Source organism: Tiliqua scincoides, chromosome 1, assembly GCF_035046505.1.
Source record: "Tiliqua scincoides isolate rTilSci1 chromosome 1, rTilSci1.hap2, whole genome shotgun sequence".
NCBI lineage: Eukaryota > Metazoa > Chordata > Lepidosauria > Squamata > Scincidae > Tiliqua > Tiliqua scincoides.
The window spans coordinates 81,267,013-81,288,205 of NC_089821.1; the positions used below are offsets into that span (position 1 = coordinate 81,267,013).

General features: G+C 42.8%; 1 protein-coding gene across 2 annotated transcripts in view; it reads right to left on the bottom strand.

Annotated features, from left to right (window-relative positions):
- The window catches only part of ITGB5 (integrin subunit beta 5), a 90,739-nt gene that overhangs the window by 40,484 nt on the left and 29,062 nt on the right, over positions 1 to 21,193 (bottom strand). For both annotated transcript variants that reach the window (XM_066632645.1, XM_066632654.1), the window contains exons 4-10: positions 20,883 to 21,132; positions 16,050 to 16,218; positions 13,292 to 13,453; positions 10,857 to 10,952; positions 9,771 to 9,860; positions 5,969 to 6,103; positions 2,344 to 2,773 (exon numbers count right to left, since the gene is read on the bottom strand). In XM_066632645.1, coding sequence (XP_066488742.1) covers positions 2,344 to 2,773; positions 5,969 to 6,103; positions 9,771 to 9,860; positions 10,857 to 10,952; positions 13,292 to 13,453; positions 16,050 to 16,218; positions 20,883 to 21,132 — 1,332 coding nt within the window. The remainder of the gene's footprint in view (positions 1 to 2,343; positions 2,774 to 5,968; positions 6,104 to 9,770; positions 9,861 to 10,856; positions 10,953 to 13,291; positions 13,454 to 16,049; positions 16,219 to 20,882; positions 21,133 to 21,193) is intronic.

Below are 21,193 nucleotides of genomic sequence, written 5' to 3' on the forward strand. Positions count from 1 at the left end.
TTCCAAATCTACAAAGAAATAAGTGCATCTCTAGGAACCTTTAAAGTGTTGCTTATAAATGGTTTTGGATCACAATCTCTAAGCAGACAGCTGGCACCAAGATTTTGAAAGATGACACTTTTGACACTGTGGGGGAAGTTTTCTGTCTTAATCAGCAAACTGAGTCATAAAAGGTTTTGTTGCATGGGTTTATCTGTCCACAGACTATTTCCTCCTCTCCTCTACTATTTATGATCCGTGAAGAATTACCTAAAGTATAGGATATGACTGAACTTGTATAGCAGAGGCATTTCATTGCCTTCATTTGTGGTGAAATGAATCTACATTATGCCAATTCATCGGCAAATTTTGCCAAATCATAACATGCAGAAATATTTTAAAGGAGATTTTATCCCATATCAAAGAGGCTATTTTGAGCTTCCATAATAACCCTTTGGTTGTTGCCATAATTATCTTAACGTTCTTCCCATAAAGTGTATGAATAATCTTATGTTATCTGCACAAAATATAAATACAGTGTTGACATGACTCAACGCTCCATGTGGTTTAGGATTCATTCCTCACATGTATGCTGCTGTCATCCACAAACCACAGGGCCCATTCTGACTTGCACTGCAATTAGACTTCTACTGAATGACTTCTGGGAAAGCCTCCAGATACCCGAGTAACCATAGGCAAACTACAAAATAAACTTTCACCTTCTTTCCCCATAGTCAAAAAGGAATCCCATACAAGCCCTGCAAGTTCACAATAAAAATGATGTTTTTATCATGATAAGGACCCACCAGAACCTAAAATCTAGTTCACATAAATTTTTGCAGAACCTGGTAAACATATTTCATGATCAGTACCTCTTTTGCCATGGGGCAGCAGAAGCAGCCCACAGAGGTGCTGTAGCAGAATTTCAGCCACAGCTGAAATTCTATAGCTATTCTATTCTATTCTATATCACATCTATAGCTCCATGAAGGCTTAGTATAGGGATGGTCAAACTCTTTTCATGCAGTGGGCCCGAGTAAGCATACATGGTGCCTGCTAAGGGCCAGAAGTGATATCATTAAGCAGGAAGTGGCATCATTAAGCAGGTAATGACCAGAAATAAGCACTTTGCTCTCATGTAAGAACTCCACTACAAATGATAGAAGAGAAACTTGCAAGCATCCCAAAATGTTCTCACAAGGTAGGCAGATTCAAATGGTGAGAGAGAGTCCTTTAAGTATCTAAATCCATAGTTTTAAAAGGGTTTATAGGTCATCTCCGTACAGGAAGCCACCAGTTGGTGATACAACAGGGGTATGTCAGAGTCACAACCCCTCACATGACTCTGTAGCTTACTGGTTGCATTTTGTATTAACTGAAGTTTCCAAACAATCTTCACAGCCATCCCCATGTAGAATGTGTTAACACAGTCCAATTTCAACTTCACCAATGAGTGGGCAACCATAGCCAGGTCAATAACCATAACCAATGTAGATGAAGTGGAGGCACTCTCTCCTTCTCCCCTCCACAGTCTTACTCAAATTACCTGTTCCTCCTCCTTGCTCTGTCATTTTAAAATAGTCCCAACTCTACTTTGCTGCACAAGGAAGGGCTGGGAGAAACAAAAATGGGGTTGTGCTTCTCCCAACTTCCTTATTCTGACTCCTGATGGCACAGGTCCAGGGTAACTACAAGATTGTATTGTTCATTCCATAACAATGCATTGCACACCCTGCTGCTCAGCAGTCTCACTGCCTGAGCTGACCATGTTGGTCTCTTAGGTGCTCTTCTATCCCTGAAAGGGTTTGCCCCTGTGACTCAGGTGAGGTGGAAACAATTGAACACGTTCTGTTTCACTGCTCATTTTATCAGGGGATACGTGCCAAGTTTATTATTCCCCTGATTAGGAAATTCTCAGGCCTGCCTGATGAGGAGACAGCTAAGGAACTTCTTAAAGGAGCTAACTCACAAGGTGGAGTGCTAGTTTCTTGGCAGTTGCCTCCAAAATCCACAAGGATATCATTAGCTATGAGATTTCTAATGGTCACCTTTTCTGTTTTCAGTATGATGCGCACTTAACCTAAAAAATTTTTAAAAACAGGTGACTTCAACATGCGCAATGAGATCCCCAAAACAGCGCATCTCAAAGCATCATGGCTGCCATGACAATTGTGGACCTGTATCAAACAATACCTGTTCCTAAACATCAGGCAGGACACACTTTGCGACCTGGTATTTGCCACTGGGCAGTTTACTGGTAAACTCTTAGTGAAGGAGGTTAACATTGCTCATGTCCAAGTTCTGACAACTTTTTTGGGCTGTACAAGCTGGAAAGGTTAGTCGATATTAGGTGATCCTACTTACCTGAACAGAGAACGCCCTTATATCTTGCACACGAGAAGTCATCACACTCGCAGAACGGGCCATAGATCTTCCCAAATTCGCTCTTGTAGCAGACACAGTGGTTGCAAGTGCATTCTCCCCGGCCATTGCACACACGTTTTCCTTCAGCCTCACGACACAAATTCTGATACATGTTTCCACTCTCTCCCTCCTCACATTCACACTTGGCTCCAACATGGCCTGGGTCACAGTCACATAATCCACACACGTGCGTCCCGTTCCCACTGCACTTGCTGCTGCCATGCTCAATCTGCTTCGTACATCCACATGTGCAATTGTAGGTGACGACCACCTCTAGGGTGTCCCGAAACCAGTCTGGTTTGATAGTAAAAGTATGTGTGGTATTTTCAGCAGGGCAACTCCGAGCTTCTACTGATATCTCAAAGGAGACCTAAGAAAGGAGAGCAAGGGGTAAGAATGTTAGAAAGTATAAGACACCTGAAATGTCAGTTTAGTGGTAAAGAGGTGCCAAAAGCAATTCTTTGCATTATTATACAAGTACATCATTGAAAACTGCTCAGCATTCTGGTTGATAGAGGATCAATATTTTTATGTAAATAAACCAAAATGGAGATATGACTAAGGGCCCACTCCTATCCAACTTTCCAGCACTGGGGCAGCCACAATACAGCCTAAAGTTAAGGGAACAAATGTTCCTATACCTTGAGGTGGCATCTGTGACTGCTCCTCCACCAAAGGATGCGGCACACAACCCGGCTGCACCAGCATTGGAAAGCTGGATAGGATTGGGCCCCAACTGTTTTTAAAAGACAAAGTTAAGATTCTTATAATTTTAGATTATATAACTGACAAGTGCTGCAGCACAGAAAGACACAAAGGCTTCAATACAGCCTCATCACAAGGGAGGTCCCTTGGAGCCTCTAGGAACAATTTCAAAAGGAAAAACAGCAGCAAATCTACCTCTTCCCCTACAGCAATCTCCTGCCATTCCATAAAAATATTCTTCCTTGTTTATGTTATTTTTTCCCTTGAAGAAAAGCTCCGCACTGTCTTCTCCAACACTGAAGCACACATCTGTCTTTCTTTCCTTGCTCTATTTCTAGAAAGGAAACAAGACTCTGCCCTTCAAGACTATTTCCACTGGAGCAAATCTCCCATCTGGTCCATTTGCTTTGTACAGTTATCACACTTCCACACTGCAGCTAGAGTTGCAGACCAGAGGCACTGAAGTGCTTTGAGAAACTGCTCAGAAAAAACTACTGGATTGTATCCTAAGGTCTTCTTCCATTTGTGCAAAAAAGGGGGCAATTTTTGCAAATCGCTTCCTTCCTGCTGGAGCCTCCTCATGCCACTTTATCCTGAAGGGTCCTGCAACCATCAGGAGCCAATTTTCAGAAACAGTGTGTGTGTGTGTGTGGGGGGGGGGGGTTATTAAAGGAACAGGGAAATAGCAAACATCCCCCCCCCATGAACAAAAGGCACTTCTGTTCACAGTAGGACAACTTAGGATGCAAGCCACTGTTTTCAAATCCATTTAAGGTACTGCACTACATTAATTTTCATTCTGTTACTTTTATTCCTACCTTATTAAATAGTTTTATAAAGAAAAATATAACGCTAGAAAATTATTGTCCTCAAGCTCTCAAATGCTCTGGCCTTTATGGTAAAACCAGCCTGCTTTCTGAAAGCAGATTTCTTATTCTGACAAGCAGTAACACCCATTTTGAAGACATGCAAAGCACATAGATACCAACAGTCCTACCAATAGGGAAGGGAGTTCATAAAAACAGGGGGCAATGTGTCCTTTCTAGATGTTGATTGACAGAATCATGTAAAATAGATACTACTAACAAAACAAGGTGTTTGCGAAGATTGTGAAGACGATGGATTCAGCAGTGACATTAAGCCCTGGGCTACTCAATATTTTTCTCCTGGAGAAGTGAAGACCCATGGCTTAGACTACAAATTAGTGCTGCTTTTTTAAAAATCAGCACACATTTACAGGCCACTTGGAGAATGCAGCATGGTTGCTACACAAAACAAGGGGCAGGCTTCAAGAAAGCTGCCTGTCCTTGCAAAATGGCAACACAAATTGAACAAAGAAACTGATTTGAGAAAGCCGAGGGAAAGTACATATACAAATACAGTACATCAAGTTTATCTATAAGCCTGCTTCTCGTGTGCTTTGAAACAAGCTTGGTTTGAAAACTATGCAGCCCGGGTGGGGGGTGGGGAATCTGCTTTCTTGGAATGCAGTCTGTTCTGCCCCTGCATGCCAGATGGCAGCATGCAGATGGGACTCAACAGCAGCCAGTTTTGCCATCAGAAACACTTGCAATGCTGTCCTGTCTTCTGTAAAGGGGCAGAGAAACCTGGTTTGCAGGATAAAGAGTTCCCCTCCTGCATGACACAGAAAAAACAGATCACCAAGTCAGAGCAAGGTCTATTGAGACATTCCAGGGTTACAAGGATTGCTAACAGGTTTCCCAAGAGCTCATTCACGGCAGATTAGGACTAATATACCCAGCTTTATCTTTTTCAACAAATTAATGAGCCAAATGCTGCCACCTCTGCATGAGTTAACCATTAACTTTGGCTGGAAAGGGCTAATGCATAGAAAATACATTTGAACACAAGATACACCTGTATCACTTGAAGACAAGAAGGCCCTGTCTATGCCACCTGTCCACCCACTGGGGCAGGACAAGGATGCATATCTCACAGTATTTGGACCATCTCACATAGGTGTTTATACGTGCAGGATCCCATTCACAGTGAAAGTTCTAAACACAGCGAGGAAGATGAGTAAAGCTAAGTCTTGTTCCCAAACTGCAATGTGTGTTATACCGACATGTTGGGGCCATGTGTGGACATGTCTTGCAGCCTGTTTATGAACATAGTTATTCTGGCTTCACTTCTTCAAAACAAGAAGAAGTTGTACAAGCTTTTTATACAAGCTTTTTCCAAATGCAAATTGATTGTATACATGCATCATAGGTTAGCAAAAGTAGCTGTAGTAACAGTAAAGGTATCTGTGGCTATCACTTACTCCATCGCTTCTTGTAAATGACAAAGGAAAAAATGGTGAAAAGGTATGAAATGGTTGATTAAGGACCCAGTTCTATTTAATTTTCCAGTGCCGGTGCAGCTGTAATGCAGCCTTGAGGAAAGAGAACAAATGTTCCCTTACAAGGAGGAGACCTCCATGACAGTTCCCCTACTTCAGGATGCAGCACATGCCTCATTGGCATGGCTGTACCAGCACTGGAAAAATGGATAGGATTTGGCCCTAAGCCATTACATTTGGAAGGTTATAATAAAAAGTACGTCCACGGTCCAGAAGGATAAATGGAGGTACAGAATAGTATACTGGTTCTCTAAAGCATAACACTTTGGTAGAACACAGGTTTCCAAGCAAAATTCACCCACAGAATATTGCCTGTGTCCGAGACCTTTTGATCCTTACCAGTGCTTAATTTGCAAGTCATTCCCTCAAGTTCCATTTCCATAGAACTCCTTTTGGAATTTTTCAAGTTCCAAAACAACCATTTCAGGTATGTAGCTATCCCACAGGAAAGTTTTCCATAATTCCATCTCCCATCCAATGGACATGCCTCAAACTCACCGTATCTCCTATTTGAAGATCTCCACACTTTTTGACTCCAGGGTATGACAAACCATCCTGACAAGTGGCTGTGAAAGCCAAGTTGATGTCCTCAGGATTATCCCAGACAGTTAACTCTACTTTAGACCGAATGCTCTACCAAAAAAAAATAAAAAAATGATGATGACAAAAATTGTTCCATCGGTTATCAAAAGAAAGGTACATATAATATCTCCTGTTTCACATTCTGCATTTACCCATCATTTCAGCACTGCAAAACAGTGGCAGTCATGGCCACTGTGCCACCAGGGGCAAGCCTGGAAGTGCCCACCATCATGTGAGCTCCAGAGGTCATGTGAGGGTTGGAGAGGCCACACGCGGACTTTCCAGCGTTCAGAAGGCATTCTAAGGATTCCAGCCTTGAAAAATCACTTCTGATTTTTCAGAGAAAAAAAGAAAGGGCCTAGAAAACCGGAAGTGATGTTTTAAGGACCTCAGAAGGTCTCTGGATGGGGAGGCAGCAGGTGCAGGTGGCCTTCAGGGCAACATGGCTGGGGGAGTCTGAGCCCTCCCAAACCACACCACCTGGGAGCACTTGCACCCACCGAACCCCCCCCCCCCAGGTAAGACACTGCTGCAAGATATTTGTGGGCAGACAATATACAATAATGGGCAAGTACAGCACAGTTTCTCCATTTCTGGATACATAGGTCTGTTTCTGTGAGGAAGTCATAATTTTGAGTCAGGTTTGGGTTTTCTAAACTTGGAAACATTAGCTGGGCATTCAGCATATACATGTAAGCCTGCTGAATGCCTAAAAAACAGGTGACCAATGCACCAGGTGGAGAAAAAAACCTCTTAGTTTGGACTCATGCATCTAACCATAGTGTGACCACCACCAAAAAACAAAATTATGAAGATGCTGCACCACCTGGACAATGTTTTTGAGAAGGGGACTTCCATGTGGCTTGACTGAATTCTTTCCAACAGCATGTGCATGGAGTAAACATGGGAGCTGCTTGAGCACAAAGGGAAAGGGATTAAGCAGGGAAAAATGAACACATGAAGGACTCCTCCAAGCTCCTGTTCCACCCTCTCCCACTGCCCCCACTGTTTTACCTGCTTTGGCAGGTGGCTAGCAATTCCCATGGGAAAAGCCTCCTCTGCAAGCGGCCAGAGTGCCCTTTACAGCTGTACTGCAGCAGTTGCCACAAGCAAAACACATGTTCCACTGGCGACTGGGTCCAACAGGATTGTGCCATAAAAATACTAGATAATATGTGCTAGAACAGATGGCCACAATCTGCTTCTCACCGATATTGTAAAGAATTGTAACAATTGATTTTATCTAGAACCAAGTGCTGCATGAAATCTCAAGGAATGAGCTGAACCTGGTGATGGATGCCAAAAACAACAAAAAGGATTTTTTTTTTTGTTGCTGTTAGGGCCAAAAGAAGAGGAAGATCAAGGAAGTGGCAAGCCAGTTGTGTGGAGAAGATGGGGAAGTGGTAACAGATGTCAGAGAGAAGACAGAGTCAATCAGTTCTTACTTTGTATATGTCTTCTCCCACAAAAGGGAAAGTGAAACAAACTAACAGTCACATGAATGAAGAACTGGGGGTATCATTATTCCAGAGGTAAAGAGATGGTAAGAGAGCATCTGGTCCCCAAGTCCAAAATATGAATGGACTGCTGGGGTGCATCAGCAGAGTGTATAATCCAGATCACAAAAAGAACTTGTGCTTCACACTTGTGCAGCACTCTATTCCAGTGCTGGAACAGTCTATCTCATGCACTTGTGGGCTCTTGCACATTGAAAGTTTTCACTCAAAGGCTGGAAGGTCATCTGTTAGGGATGCTGTAATCATCTGTGCTGAGCAAGGGGTAGGAATAGATTACTTCCAAGGTCCCCTCCTAAATCTTGCGTCCATAATTCTATGTGTATTAAAAATTAGTTTTTATACTATAATTGGCAAGTGCCATCTGACACCTTTCCTTTCTGTAGGAAGGAAAGAAGAATGCCTCTTCTAAGGCAATGCCTCTTGTAACCCATGTACGTAACTTCTAAAAGACCAAAGAAAGGCTTTTTTCTCAAATGCAAATCTATGCAGAGTGACAGTCCAATCCTATCCTGGCCTTAAAATGGCAGCATTGTGATCCACCACCAAAAGTTCTTGGCCGATGGTGTGAAAGCTGCACTACTGTCATGATCTCTGGGGCTGCCAGTACAAGAAAACTTGAGGCCTCATTTGTGAAACAGTGGCTTGCAGATGCAGGTAGGTCAACAGCAGAGGGAGGACTGTAGGCAGTTTGGGGTGGGGAGTGGGCCAGACAGGGATTTGATAAACAAATTTAGCAAACCATTTAATTACCTGAACAGTCAGGGAGATAAGAAGGGTATTACTTATTTTCATAGATGGCACCCCCGTATCTGTGAATCCTGTATCTGCTGTTTCAAGTATCCATGGATGTGGGAGCCTCCCCCCCCCCCACTCTTGCCTCAACAGGGTTTTCCGAGAACCACAGAGGCCACGCACATCTTTCAAAGGTACAAAAACGTCACTTCCAGTTTTTCGTCAAAACAGAAAAGGCTTTTTCCTGTTTAACAATCATTCTGAGGCCTACAGAGGCCACGGTCAGACATGCGCGGCCTCCGCAAGGCTCAGAAGACCTACTCCTCGCCTCTGGAGGATGGGGGCATCCACAGTATCCATGATTGCTCATAACCATGCAGATACCGGGGCACACCTGTACCAAAATCTCCCCAACAAGCATAATAAAGATTTATCAGTAACAGGTATCAGAAAAACAGTGACTATCCCCAGCAAACAGGGACAGTCAACGTTTAAGCTGCTGCATGCACAGCTATGAAGCTATTAACCATGCTTTACGGCAGGGGTCTCCAAACATTTTGGCCAGAGGGCCACATTAAGTATCTGGCATGGTGTTGAGGGCCAGAAAAAAATTTTAAATATAAAATTTATTTAAATAAATTAGAGATAGAACTTAGATGAGTGAATAAATGAATGAATGGGATCAGTCATTTAACCTCTCTGGCCCTTGAACACACTCCAGATGCAACCAGAGCATAGTTCCAGTGATGTTTGACCAAGTGGGCCAGAGGTTTTCATGGGACAAGAGGCTGGCCGCAGGCCGGATAGAGGCTCACTGCCGGCTGCATCTGGCCCCCGGGCCGGGGTTTGGAGACCCCTGCTTCATGGGATGAGTCTTAAGTTGCTGCTCTGGCATTCAGGGGGGAAGAGGAAATAATCAAAAGGAAGCAAGAAATGTTCTGGCAGAGTGCTTATCTGCCTTAAAACAATTAGAAAAACATTCAAGAAACAGGATTAGTAATTCTAAACCTGAAAAGAAGGGGTCAAGCTGAAATATGAAAGCATGAGCAGTTGCTACCTGGCGTTGGCCCTAGTCCACGGTACAACACATACTCAGCTTTTCACCAACTCGATGACATTTCTTGCTTGTTATCTATGTACTTTTCACACAAAATGATAATGGAATTCTCTGGCTGCTATGATCCAAAATCTCATCTCAATAAAAATGCCTTTGCTGATGAACTCACACCAATTCCTTCCTGTGAGGTTTGCTGATTGGTGGTTGTGTCAGTAGCCAGATTCAGGAGTCCTATCTATTGTGCTAATTACTATATCTTATTCACAGCAAAAGTAGTCTTAGCTTAAAGATTCAAAGTGGCAAAAAAAAGTCAAAGATAAGCAGAGTAAACAAAAGAGAGAAAGCAAAAGGCAGTCTTACTATATATACACTGCAAGAAAACATCACCATATTAATGGGGAAAAAAACTTACATTGTAGGCCTTGACTATGAGCTGAATGATATTCCTGGAGTCTTGATACAGGACTTCTACTGTTGTGCCAGGAATTAGGGCTGTAATATTCTTTAAAAACAGAAATGCACAAACATAAGAAATAGTTACTGAAATATGAATGAGGGTCTTCTTTGACAGCCTAGTCCTATTCAGAGCCTTGCAATGCTTGCAATCCACTGCCATAAGCCCTGTTCTGCTGGTGCAAAAGCAGCTCATTGCCATGAGATTTGGAGCCACTGGTGCAAATGGTAGGGGGCTTTGTGCATGTACCAGTAGCTCCCAGATGTCCCGCTGGAGTAGGTGGGGCACACAGGAGAGAGTTGCCCACAGTGCAAGACGGTTCTTTTTCTTTCTTTAAATCATTTTTTCAAGTTCAAGAGAAGAAGAAATGGAGCTCTTTCCAAAGGCTGCCACCCCGAGGTCACCATGGTTTGTTTCTGCAATACCCCAGTTTGAAATGGCACCCAAGAAATTATTGGGGGTGGGTGGACATGGCAGCCACCAAAACTCTACTCAAGGCTCATATGCTATTTTGTTCTTTCAAATTTGCAAGGTTTTTGTGCAACTGACAAATGTCAAAGAGAATGAAATATGTACCCAACTTGGTTCATTTTTTCATTACAAAAACAATACACACCCCTACTTTCACATAATAACATTAAGTAACAGTCAACTGAATACACTTCTGTTGGCAATGTTACCAAAATAAGGATGATGCCCGTGGCTATTTTTGGTGCTCTCATGATCACTAACATTTATCTCTTTATTTTAAGAAGCTTAAATGCTTTTTGCTAAAGTGTCATTTGGACATTAACTGGAGAATGAAACAGGAAGCAGAGGAAGGACAGATGAAGTTGACACACATAAATAAGACTTCCCTGGCATTAAAATACAGCACACAACAATCACTTCCTTAAATGCCTCTTAATGTTGTTCAGAGCTGTTTTCTCTTTCTCCCAAGCACCAGGCTTTTCGTACTTTGCTTAAAAGAGACTAACAACAATGCTTTAACCAGTAGGTTTCATACAGGAAGCAGGTCTCTTCTTCTTTGCTCCTAGACCTTACCTTGTAAAGAAAATAGTGATTTTTGGTCACTGCAAAAATTAGGTGAATATTGTTCTCGGCCAGTTTCTCTCCAAGAAGTGCAAGGGAAGGATAGTCCTGGAGGGACAAAAGAGCAAGCCAAAAAAAGTAGAAACAATTATAGTTCTTCCATAATGGTAAAAGACTGCACATGCACTTACAGTTTCTTTTTTTAAAATTATCGATGAATAAAATACATTTTCAAATGTATTTTAGTGGAGATACTTTAATGTCTGTGTATATCCACTCTTAGTCTATAAAAGTTATTCACACATTCCATCTACGCAGATACAATCTGTGTACAGTATACACAGACGGTGTCATTTAAAAATGAATCCAGGTAGAGTCCTTCACACAGTAATGTGTACAGCATAACATGGGAACAATCCACCACGTGTTTCACTCAGTCCACAGGCTGATTGGTCAGCCTTTGCAACACAAGCCACACCGACGCTCCCTCAGTATCATGCTTACTGGGATGACTCCTCATGTAATTGCCATGCTGATGCACCAACTGCAGGAATCACCAGCGCAGAAGTGTATCTGTTTGCTTTGTTTGCTCAGGAAAACAAAAAAGAGTTCTGTGCTGGAACTCCAGCCTACTGTTATGAGAAGAGCCAGCTAGAGAAGCTTTCCAACATGGAGGTGGAGAACATGACATGCTCATTAAAGGACACAATAATAATTTGGGTTTGCTTGGCCTGCAGAAAACACTCAACAGCTACGCAAGCTCACAGCAGTTCTTCAGTCAGAAAGCTGGGAACCATCCACAAGCCTCTCTGCTGAGTCACAACTCAAAGTTTATTTTGTTCTTTGTTTTATGTTTGCTCGTATATAAAGAAAACAGGAAGAGGAGCTCTAGAATAATGGACAAACTGATAGTGTACTATACATTAACTGAAACATAAGGCTGCTGCTAAAATGTCACCCATAAGGTAACATGTACTAAACATTACAAAGAGGGATAGAAGGAGTCGTGCTATTGCCATTTCCAGTGGCAGATGCATGATTTGGGGTAACATTTCATCCTGAAATAAAATATGACAAGGAGTGTTGGTGCAGACACACTTATAAAGGGACAAACTGCTTATATCAGACAAAAATTGGTAACCATTATCCATTATGGCTACCATCTTTGGGCCTCTGCAGTACTGGAAAACATGAAGGAGAAAACATAGGGTTTGTTTTGCAGAATGGTATTTGTCCTATTTTGCCTCACACAGGGCATTTGAGACTTAAACTGTCTCTTTGAAATGACTAATGGACCAATCCTATCCCTCGTCAGTCCACAGCACAGAACCACGCCAATGGAGCACAAGATACATGCTATGGCTATGGCTCTACCCCTGCTAATTGGGTAAGAGGCACTTTTTCAAGTGGGTACTCCTCTTTTTTTAGCAGGGGGAGAGTAACTGGCCCACCTCACCCCAGCAGTGTCTTTTCTGGTGGCTGTCTGCTGGTATTCTTTTTGCATCTTTTTAGATTGTGAGCCCTTTTGGGACAGGGAGCCATTTAGTTATTTGATTTTTCTCCGTAAACCGCTTTGTGAACTTTTAGTTGAAAAGCGGTATATAAATACTGTTGTTGTTGTTACTATTATTACTACTACTAATAATACTAATAATACTAATACTAATACTAATACTAATAATAATAATAATAATAATGATGATGATGATGATGATGATGATGATGATGATGATGATGAAGGCGGGGGGGCATCAGATGGCCAGCTTTTACATATCTCCTGGTAGGTTGCTTGGCCTACCAATGGATCTCCTTGGACCCGTAAGTTTGAAAAGAGTAAGGGGTCTTGTCAGGTCAGGGAACAGGGATAGGGTCTGATATGCACTAGTGCTGCCAGGACCCACCCCCTCCCACCCTTGAACCACACCTGCAGTCCCCCTCCCTGCCCCAAACCTCCCCTGAACTGCCCAAAGCCCACCCAAGGCCTGCCCCTGCAGGCACCTTATCTGCTTGGGCACAGGCCAGGTCTGTCTGTAGTACAGTGGAGCAGCTGACCATTTGCATTGGCAATTCCAATGCACTCAGAAGCAGCACATAGTTTATGGCAGCACCATGGCATAAAAAATGAGTCCTGCTGTCATTAACAGCCATAAGATTGGGTCACTGATCATTTGTTAGGCAAAGCAACTCAAAAGCAGTTTTGCAGAACTCCCTTAGAATTATAGTCAAGACATTTCACTTGCTCATTTTAAAGTGGGCAACAAGTTGTCTTGGGTTTGAGTTTTAGTCCAATATGTTCAGTTTGCACTTTATTCATGAATGCGATCAGAAAAGGGGAATATAGAAATCAGAAGATCAAGTTGGAGTTAAACATAAACATAAGACTGCCACTGTGAAGCTGCCCAGTAAAAAGTGAAGCAAGGAGAAAAAAAATTGCTATTTATTCTCACCAGCTGATTGGCTGCAGTATATTCATTGGCCTCATTCAAGTGACACTGTCCATCATGTGGCTGCACCAATCCACCCAGCTTCCCATCCAGAGCAATGTGCGGGACGTCATCTGAAGTGAAGACCAATAAATGAGAAGCCTCCTTCCGCCATCCAATCTCCTTCTACGTGAAAACCAAGTCAAAAGAAGATAATTGTCACCAGTTTTCATGCATAGCTTCTCCCTGCACCAAACCATTACATGAGGAGATGCTAAGAGTTACCTTAACAAGAAAAAGGATTTTGTCAGGTCCCTTTAAACTCTGCATAGAAAACCCAAACTTAAAAAAGCTAAATGTAGACAACCGATCCAAATATGTGACTAAAATAAAAATATACTTGGAACATGGAAATACTATGCCTAAAACCTTTAAATTCTGTAACCAGAAACTCCAAGGCTTGTGACTGTAAAAAAGGAAACAGAAATATTGACACAATGTAAGCAAATACATGCCAAGTCACATACTTGGGATCATTTGGAATGCATAACTTCAGCTGTGCACAATCAAAAGATGGTCACTGCACTAGCGGTAAAGATATGGAAATACTTTGAAAATTCTATTCAACTCAATTCAATTCTATTCAACATGCGCCATCCTCTTCTTCTGCCTCATTCACAGAAACCTTCCTCAACTCTTGCAGCGCCTTAAAAAATAAACCAATTTATTTCAACATAAGCTTTCATGGACTGCAATCCACTTGAACTGGATGAAACAATATCAACCTCCTCAACAACTAAGGTTGTATACTAATCACATATACCTGGGAGTAAGTCCCACTGAACTCAAGCCAGCCTTTGCAGCTGGCTGCCTTCCAGCATCAAAGTTGCCACTGGGGAGAGGAAGAAAGGATTGTTCTTGTGCAGAGGCACAAGATGTTAGGAACAAGGGCAAGATCCTAGCAATTGCTATTTTTGACTTGACTATATAGAACCTCTAAAAGTTATGGACCCCTGGTATCTCTTAGCATTTACAGAACACTTTCAAACATCAAACAGTTTCACATACATTATCCTGTTGCATTCTTTACAACCATCATATAAGAAGCACAGTAGTCTTATCACCATATTGCAGGGAGGTGGGCTAAGGTTAAGAGAAAGTGGTTTGTCTAAGGCCACCTTGTGAGTTTATAGCAAAGGTGAAATTTAAACCAGGGCATTCTCGATTCATAGATTTGTCTTGTATCTACTACACTTTCAGCTCTCATCTTAGAAGTTAACACTGTCCAGACATGCAGCCCCAAAGTCAGGCCATGCATGACCACTGGCATTGTACTGATATCCTGGAGCAGGGGTGCCCAAACCCCGGCCCTGGGGCCACTTGCAGCCCTCAAGGCCTCTCAATGTGGCCCTCAGGGTGCCCCCAGTCTCCAATGAGCCTGTGGCCCTCGGGGGATTTGTTGGAGCCCACATTGGCCCAACGCAACTGCTCTCAGCATGAGGGCAACTGTTTGACCTCTCGCATGAGCTGTGGGATGAGGCAATAGCCATGAGCTATTGCAAGACCATTCATTCATTCATATAAGTTCATCTTTAATATATTCATTTATGTAAACTTATGTAAATTTATTTAAATTTTAAATGTAAATTAATTCTTTTTCCCCCCCCGGCCCCCGACACAGTGTCAGAGAGACAGTGCGGCCCTCCTGCCAAAAACTTTGGACACCCCTGTCCTAGAGGGTGTTATCCTATCACAGAGCCTGTCTCTGGAATCCAAAAAGTGGCAAGCACAGCTACCCTTGCAATCCAGAGAAGCATCTTTATTTTTCCTAGAAGAAAACCAAAGGTGTGCAGTGGACTATAAAATAATTAGCGGCAGGTGCAACAAACCAATGCTATCTTTGGTTCCTCCTGTTCAAAGCAGGAAATAATTCCCCCTCCCAGGAAGTGATAAACCTATTATCCTTTGACTATGCTGACAACGGTTTGAATCAAAGTTGTCGTTTTGCCAGCAATGGAACTGCTGCCAAGGCAGCTGCTGAGAAGCAACTGTGTTCCCACATTTAAGAAGCAGGCTGTGTTTTGGACAGTGCAGAAGCCAGTTGTATAAAGGAGAGGGAGAAACAGAAAGGGATGATTTGCTGAATGGATGTACTGTATATAACAGGTTGTATTTCTTAAAAATAAGACAAAAAGTGAGTGTGACTCATTTGTGCTTGTCTGTAATAGTAGCATCATCCATGGTCAATGTTCTGAAGAACATCTTCTTTCTGAAAAGGGTACTACTTGTCGCTTTGGCTGTTCTGTTCATGGCATCTCTTGCCAATAGTTCTTGCCTGTGCCTCCTGTATGAATACTGTGTTTTACACTGAGATTTTGATGCAGTATTAAGTAAATATTCTTCTGTGCCCCTTTTTGTCCTTGAAATTTCTTAAGTATGGCATTATAAGAAATATATAATGGCATAATAAGAAATATTTCCAAGTTGTTGGCCATTTGGGAAGGGCAAAGTAGTGCATCTATCCCACAGGGAGACGTATAAGTTCCAGGTGTGGGAACTGCTCATAATTCTCACTGCAGGAGTGATTTGTAACTTTTCTACCTAGCCCTGAAGTACAAATCCTTCATAATATGCAAAAGCCTCCTAAGAATTCATGTAGATTACTTAATTTTTTAAAAAGGCTTAAATTTCTTGACTTCCTATTTCCGATATTTCAACACATCGCATGAAGTTAGAAATGCATTTGACCATTCATAACTCATTGTGCCTTAGAGTTACTCACCTCACACACAACAGCCTGCAGGATTGCATCAAAACCACCTTCTGGGGCATCTCTATTGCGGGAAACCCTCTGCTTCTGAACTTCCTCATTGAATCGGTCAACTTTATCCGTAAGAGACAAAAGATGTCGGAAACCAAAGGATGGGACACAACTTGGAAATACTTTGTAACTAGAAAGTGAAGACATAAAACACATGAGTCACTGGAGCACACACACACACACACACACACACACAACTATAGTGGTTTAGGAATACCAGACTGCTTCTAAGTGCATACCCACCACCCAACTTGAGAAAGCAAATTTAGGCATTCCTTTCAGTTTTAAATAACTCAGATTCTGAATTGTGGGTGATGTACAATACAGTCCGTGGAAACATTGCTGTCCACCTATACACTTTCATCATAAATCGAACAGACTAACAGCCCAATCTTAAACTCCCCACTCAGGGTTGCAACTGTGCCAACATGGCGGCTGCTGAATACCACGACGGAGGCAGGAGATCAAGGCTGGGAAGTAGGTAAGGATATTGGCATGAGCCACTGTTGCCGATATCACCCTCTTCCTGGCCCTTCTCTCCACCTAGTTCCTTCCCATTTCATTCCCTGTGCTAACTTATTGGGACTGACAGGTATCCTGTTCCACGAGTGCGCAAGCTCAGTCCTTACTGCTTACAGTGGTGGCCAGACCACACTAAATGGTGAATCACCTTTTGCAACAGCTGTCTTTATGTCACTGGAACAAACATTCTAGCAGAACATGGCCCAATTAAAATTGAGCTGTAAAGCATTCAATATCAGCAGAATTTCTGAAGATTTAACTTCAAGAAGGGAGGGCTGTAATTGAGATAAATTGTGCATGGAGGGGAGAACCTGAAAAAAACCCCAAAACTGCACCAGAGGATGGAGAGGATTTAGTGCTTTATGCAATATCACCCCTTGCCATCTTCTAGTTTTATAGGAAAAAAACTTCCATTAGTGGAAGCATTTTTCCCATTAACAACAGCACACTGCTGGGGGGGGGGGGATAGCAGAATAGCAACTGCAGCAAGGGAAGAGTGCAAAAGTCCCCCTGGTCTCTGCCGCTGGTTCAGGCCATTTCATATCTCCCTCCTTTACTATTTGTTTAGTAAATAAAAACAAAACATGGATGCTCCAGTGTCATGTTTAGGATCAAATCTAGTTTCAACCTGGAGGGGTTGTGCTCAGGTTGTTAAAACTTCAAAAAGGAGCTACTGATTTTGAGAGCTTTTGCTAATTAGCTAAAGGGACCTCAAACAGTCCTACTAAGAACCCAAACAAAACAATAAAACCACCAAATAACAAAAGAAATGACAGTAAAAGGGCTGTAAGAGATAAAAATAAAACTCATCATGACAAAAGTACAAGACAAGCAACATGACATTTAAATACCTTAAAGCACAACAAAAGAGCATTAAAAAGCCGGGTATCATAAAACCATATAAAAACTAACTGCGACTACAAATGAAAAGACTTGCAGAATGAAAAAGTCTAGTCAGCTAGTGGAATGCTAATTCTAATTAACGCCCAATCCTAATTAAATTCCTGCACAGTGATACGCTTCATCCCTGTGGGAAGTTTTGGCTGCTGGAGGTTTCCTCGGGCTTGCCCCAGCAGCCACAATGGGTCAACTTGGATCTGTGCCAGGTGGACTGGGCCTGGGAAGGGGAATACATCCAGCATGTCCCAGCACAGCCGATCCCAACCCTTTCTGGGCCTGATCCATCCATCCCACACTCCCATTGCCATCTTCTCCAGACAGCACACACATGAATGAAATTAACAGCACAATCTTATGCATGTTTGCTCAGAAGTCTCATTGACTTCAGTAAGACTTACTCCCAGGTAAGTGTGTAAAGGATTGCAGCCTTAGTTTCTCCACTTTAGAAACGGAAGAATAATTATCCTGTTTAAAACCTTTGTTTGCTCCATTTGCTTCACAAGCCCTATGGTTTCAGGGGAAAGGCTTCAGTTTAATCTTACTTTCTCTAATAAATGAGAACAGGAGCCCCTAGTAGCTTAGCAGCTTCAGGTTCACTTAGCTAATACTCTGTGATTTGAAGCTTAGGGTAAAGCTCCCTGCAGAGTTTTAAATGTCAGACAAGTCCTAGGTTGAAGGGAAATTGGCAACCAAACTCAACACAGATCTTCAGCGCTTCCCAAGAGAGCGCTCTCTTGTCATAAGATCAGACTGTACAGCCCGACACGTGAAAGTGCTGACTCATGAGGTGAGGAGGACTCCATCAGACATTATTAAAAAGTGCAAAGGCAGTGTCAAAAACCAGTCTTTCTTCACAAAAAGATCAGTACCAGATCAATCATGCTGAATCAAATTGGTACCTCACGCAAGGCAAAATACCCTTAAAAAGCCTCACTCTCTTTCCCTTCCACCCATTTAATTTATTACAGTATTTATATACTGCCTTTCTCAAAGATTCAAGGCGATTGACATAGGCAGGCAGACCATAAACCCCATTTTTCAAATGGCATTTTTACAAGTATCATTCCAAGAGAGAAACTCATAGAAACATCCGATTCCCCAGATGTTTCCCTTCATAGAGCATTTGTTGTTCTGGCTGCAGCTCTTGCCTCCCAAGCTTCCACAGGCAACCGCAAATCCTGCCTCAGACTGGGTTCTCAAGATGTTATCCATTCTTGCAGCTGACTCCTTCACAACTCTGCATTCCTCCGCCAGTGGCTTTCCAGTTACCCATCCAAATGGATCACAGCTGATCCTGCTTAGCTTTTTCAGGCAAGGTGGCAGCTCAAACTCTAGCCCACACCTTCTACTCACACCTATGCCATAATCACTCAGTACCCAACTCTTCGGTCCTGTAGTTTACAGAGCCCATAACATCTTCCTTTCTCTACAATTCTATTAGATTCTTCTCTAGGTTTCTGTAAAACACTTGCAAACTTGATTCAGATTGCTTTCCCTAACAGCCAGGAATGGCAAACTGTGCAGACAAAACAAGTGCATACACTCCAGGGAGACTTAAGCCAAGTAAGAAATAATAGTATCCAATATCACTGTAGTCTTGTGCATCAATGACTAGACCAGGTGAGCACAACATTCAACATAATAGGCTCTGACTGAATGACACGAGACAACCTCTGGAGGGAGACTGCTTGTCCCCAGAGCCAAGTATTCATTCACTGCCAGTTTCATTTCATCAGTTAAGCAGCTGCCACCATCACACCCAGAGCTACAGACCCTGGATACAAACATCTTTATATGAGAAAATAGGAGCTCCAAAACACAGAAAGCTTTATAACAACTGTATACAGTTTAATAAATGGGCAGCTACCAAGGATGCAATTCCGAGTTCACTTACTTGGAAAAAAAGGCTATTGGTATTATGATTCCGGCAGCTGCTCCCAATTCCTGCACATTTCAACTTTAAAAAAAATTTAAAAGTTTCAAGCCCTCATGATTATGGGGCTAAGACTGCAAATAAGCACACTTTGTTGACTGCCATAAAACAGAACTTTAGTCTGCAGTGCAACTCAACAGTTTGTACAGCTGTATCAAAATATTTCTCTGGAAGGACAGCCCCCAGTTAACCAAAGACACATCTACACATTTCCATTTTCTTAATATGGTTAACAGGTTGCCAGAAGCCCACATAAGGGAAAGTTTTTCTTACACAAAATTAAATAAGGAGAGCAGGATGGGGTGCAGGATTCTGCAATGTCTTTACTGTTAAATGATCCTGAAAGCTACAAAGAGACTTGCAGGTTCTCCCTTGCAAGGAGTGCTCCTACTGAGTAGCAAGTGTTCCTACCAACCACTGGCTTACAGAATTGCCGAGTATTAGATTTGGAAGGAACATTTGAGTCATCTAGTCCAACTCCTCAATCTGTGCTTACTCTGCCCAAAATGAAACACATACTCTTATGTGCCTGAAAGCAGTACCAAATACAGCAGTAGCAAGGGGCCCCTTGCTTACTGTCATGGGGTGACCTGAGTGCTGTGGCACAAGACCAAGCAAGGATACAGTTTGGCAATCCAGAGCCTGGCAATAATGTCATCACTGAATGCTCCTGATGGCTTGGCCACAGTAGGAAGAAGCCTGACAGATGGTAGGGTTTGGCAGAAAAAGGCAGGATTTAAGGAGGATCAAGGCAGTCAGAAGGGGGAGGGAAGAAGAGCAGGAGAGAGGCAGAGACACGGCAAGGATGAGTGCGAGAAGGGAAAAGACGAATGTTGGATGGAGGGGAAGAGGGGGGAAGAAAGAGAATGAAGGATGATGACAATTGAAATAAAAGTGGAAAGGCAGGACAGGAAACAGAGACAAGAAAATAAATGGGGGGAGAGAGACTGGGAAAGAGGAAGAAGAGAATGGCGGGAGCCAAAGAAGAAGGTTAAACCAAACCCATGGCAACAGTGGCAGTGAGCGGCCTCAGAGAGCAAGCAGGGTAAGAAGAGCCTCTGTGTGAGGAGAGTTGTGAGGAGCCCAGTGGAGGTGGGGAAAAGGACTGCTTGATGTGTAGACCCAGACTAAACCAGAATAAAATGCATTGTGGAGCACCTTCAAGAGTGCATACCATAAATCTGTAAAAATCTGGTAAGGGTATTCTTTTCTAGATTCTTATAATGACTGACTCAGGGCCCAGTCCTAAACACGCTCAGCACAGGCACTAAGCTCCAGCACCAGGTGTCACAAACGCGCCGTTAACGCGGCTTCGGCTGTGCTGCTAGATGCAGCAGTAGCCGTTTCAGTACTGCTGCACCCAGCAGAGCCACCAGCTTTAGGGCTGGGCTGCCCCATCTGAGGAATAGGGGGACTGGGGGGAATGCAATGACACTTACCCAGTGCAGGGATTGTCCTTGTATCTGGGTGCTGTGTAGGAAAAGGGAGAAATGTTCTTGTCCACAAAAGAGCCAAACCCGAGGCGGAAATTGCTTGTGAGTTTTCTCATTTCTTCAGCCAGCTTGGTTCCCAGGTTCCGAATATTCTCCAGGTCATCCTTCATGGAAAGGGAAAGATCCATCAAATAATATAAGTCCACAGGGTAGTCTTCTATCTGCCGAACCTGCACCTGGAAGGAGGCGGGGTCACCTGCGGAAGCAGTGGATTGGAACATGTTATTAAGCAGAGCAAAGCAAGCACATTCTTTTTC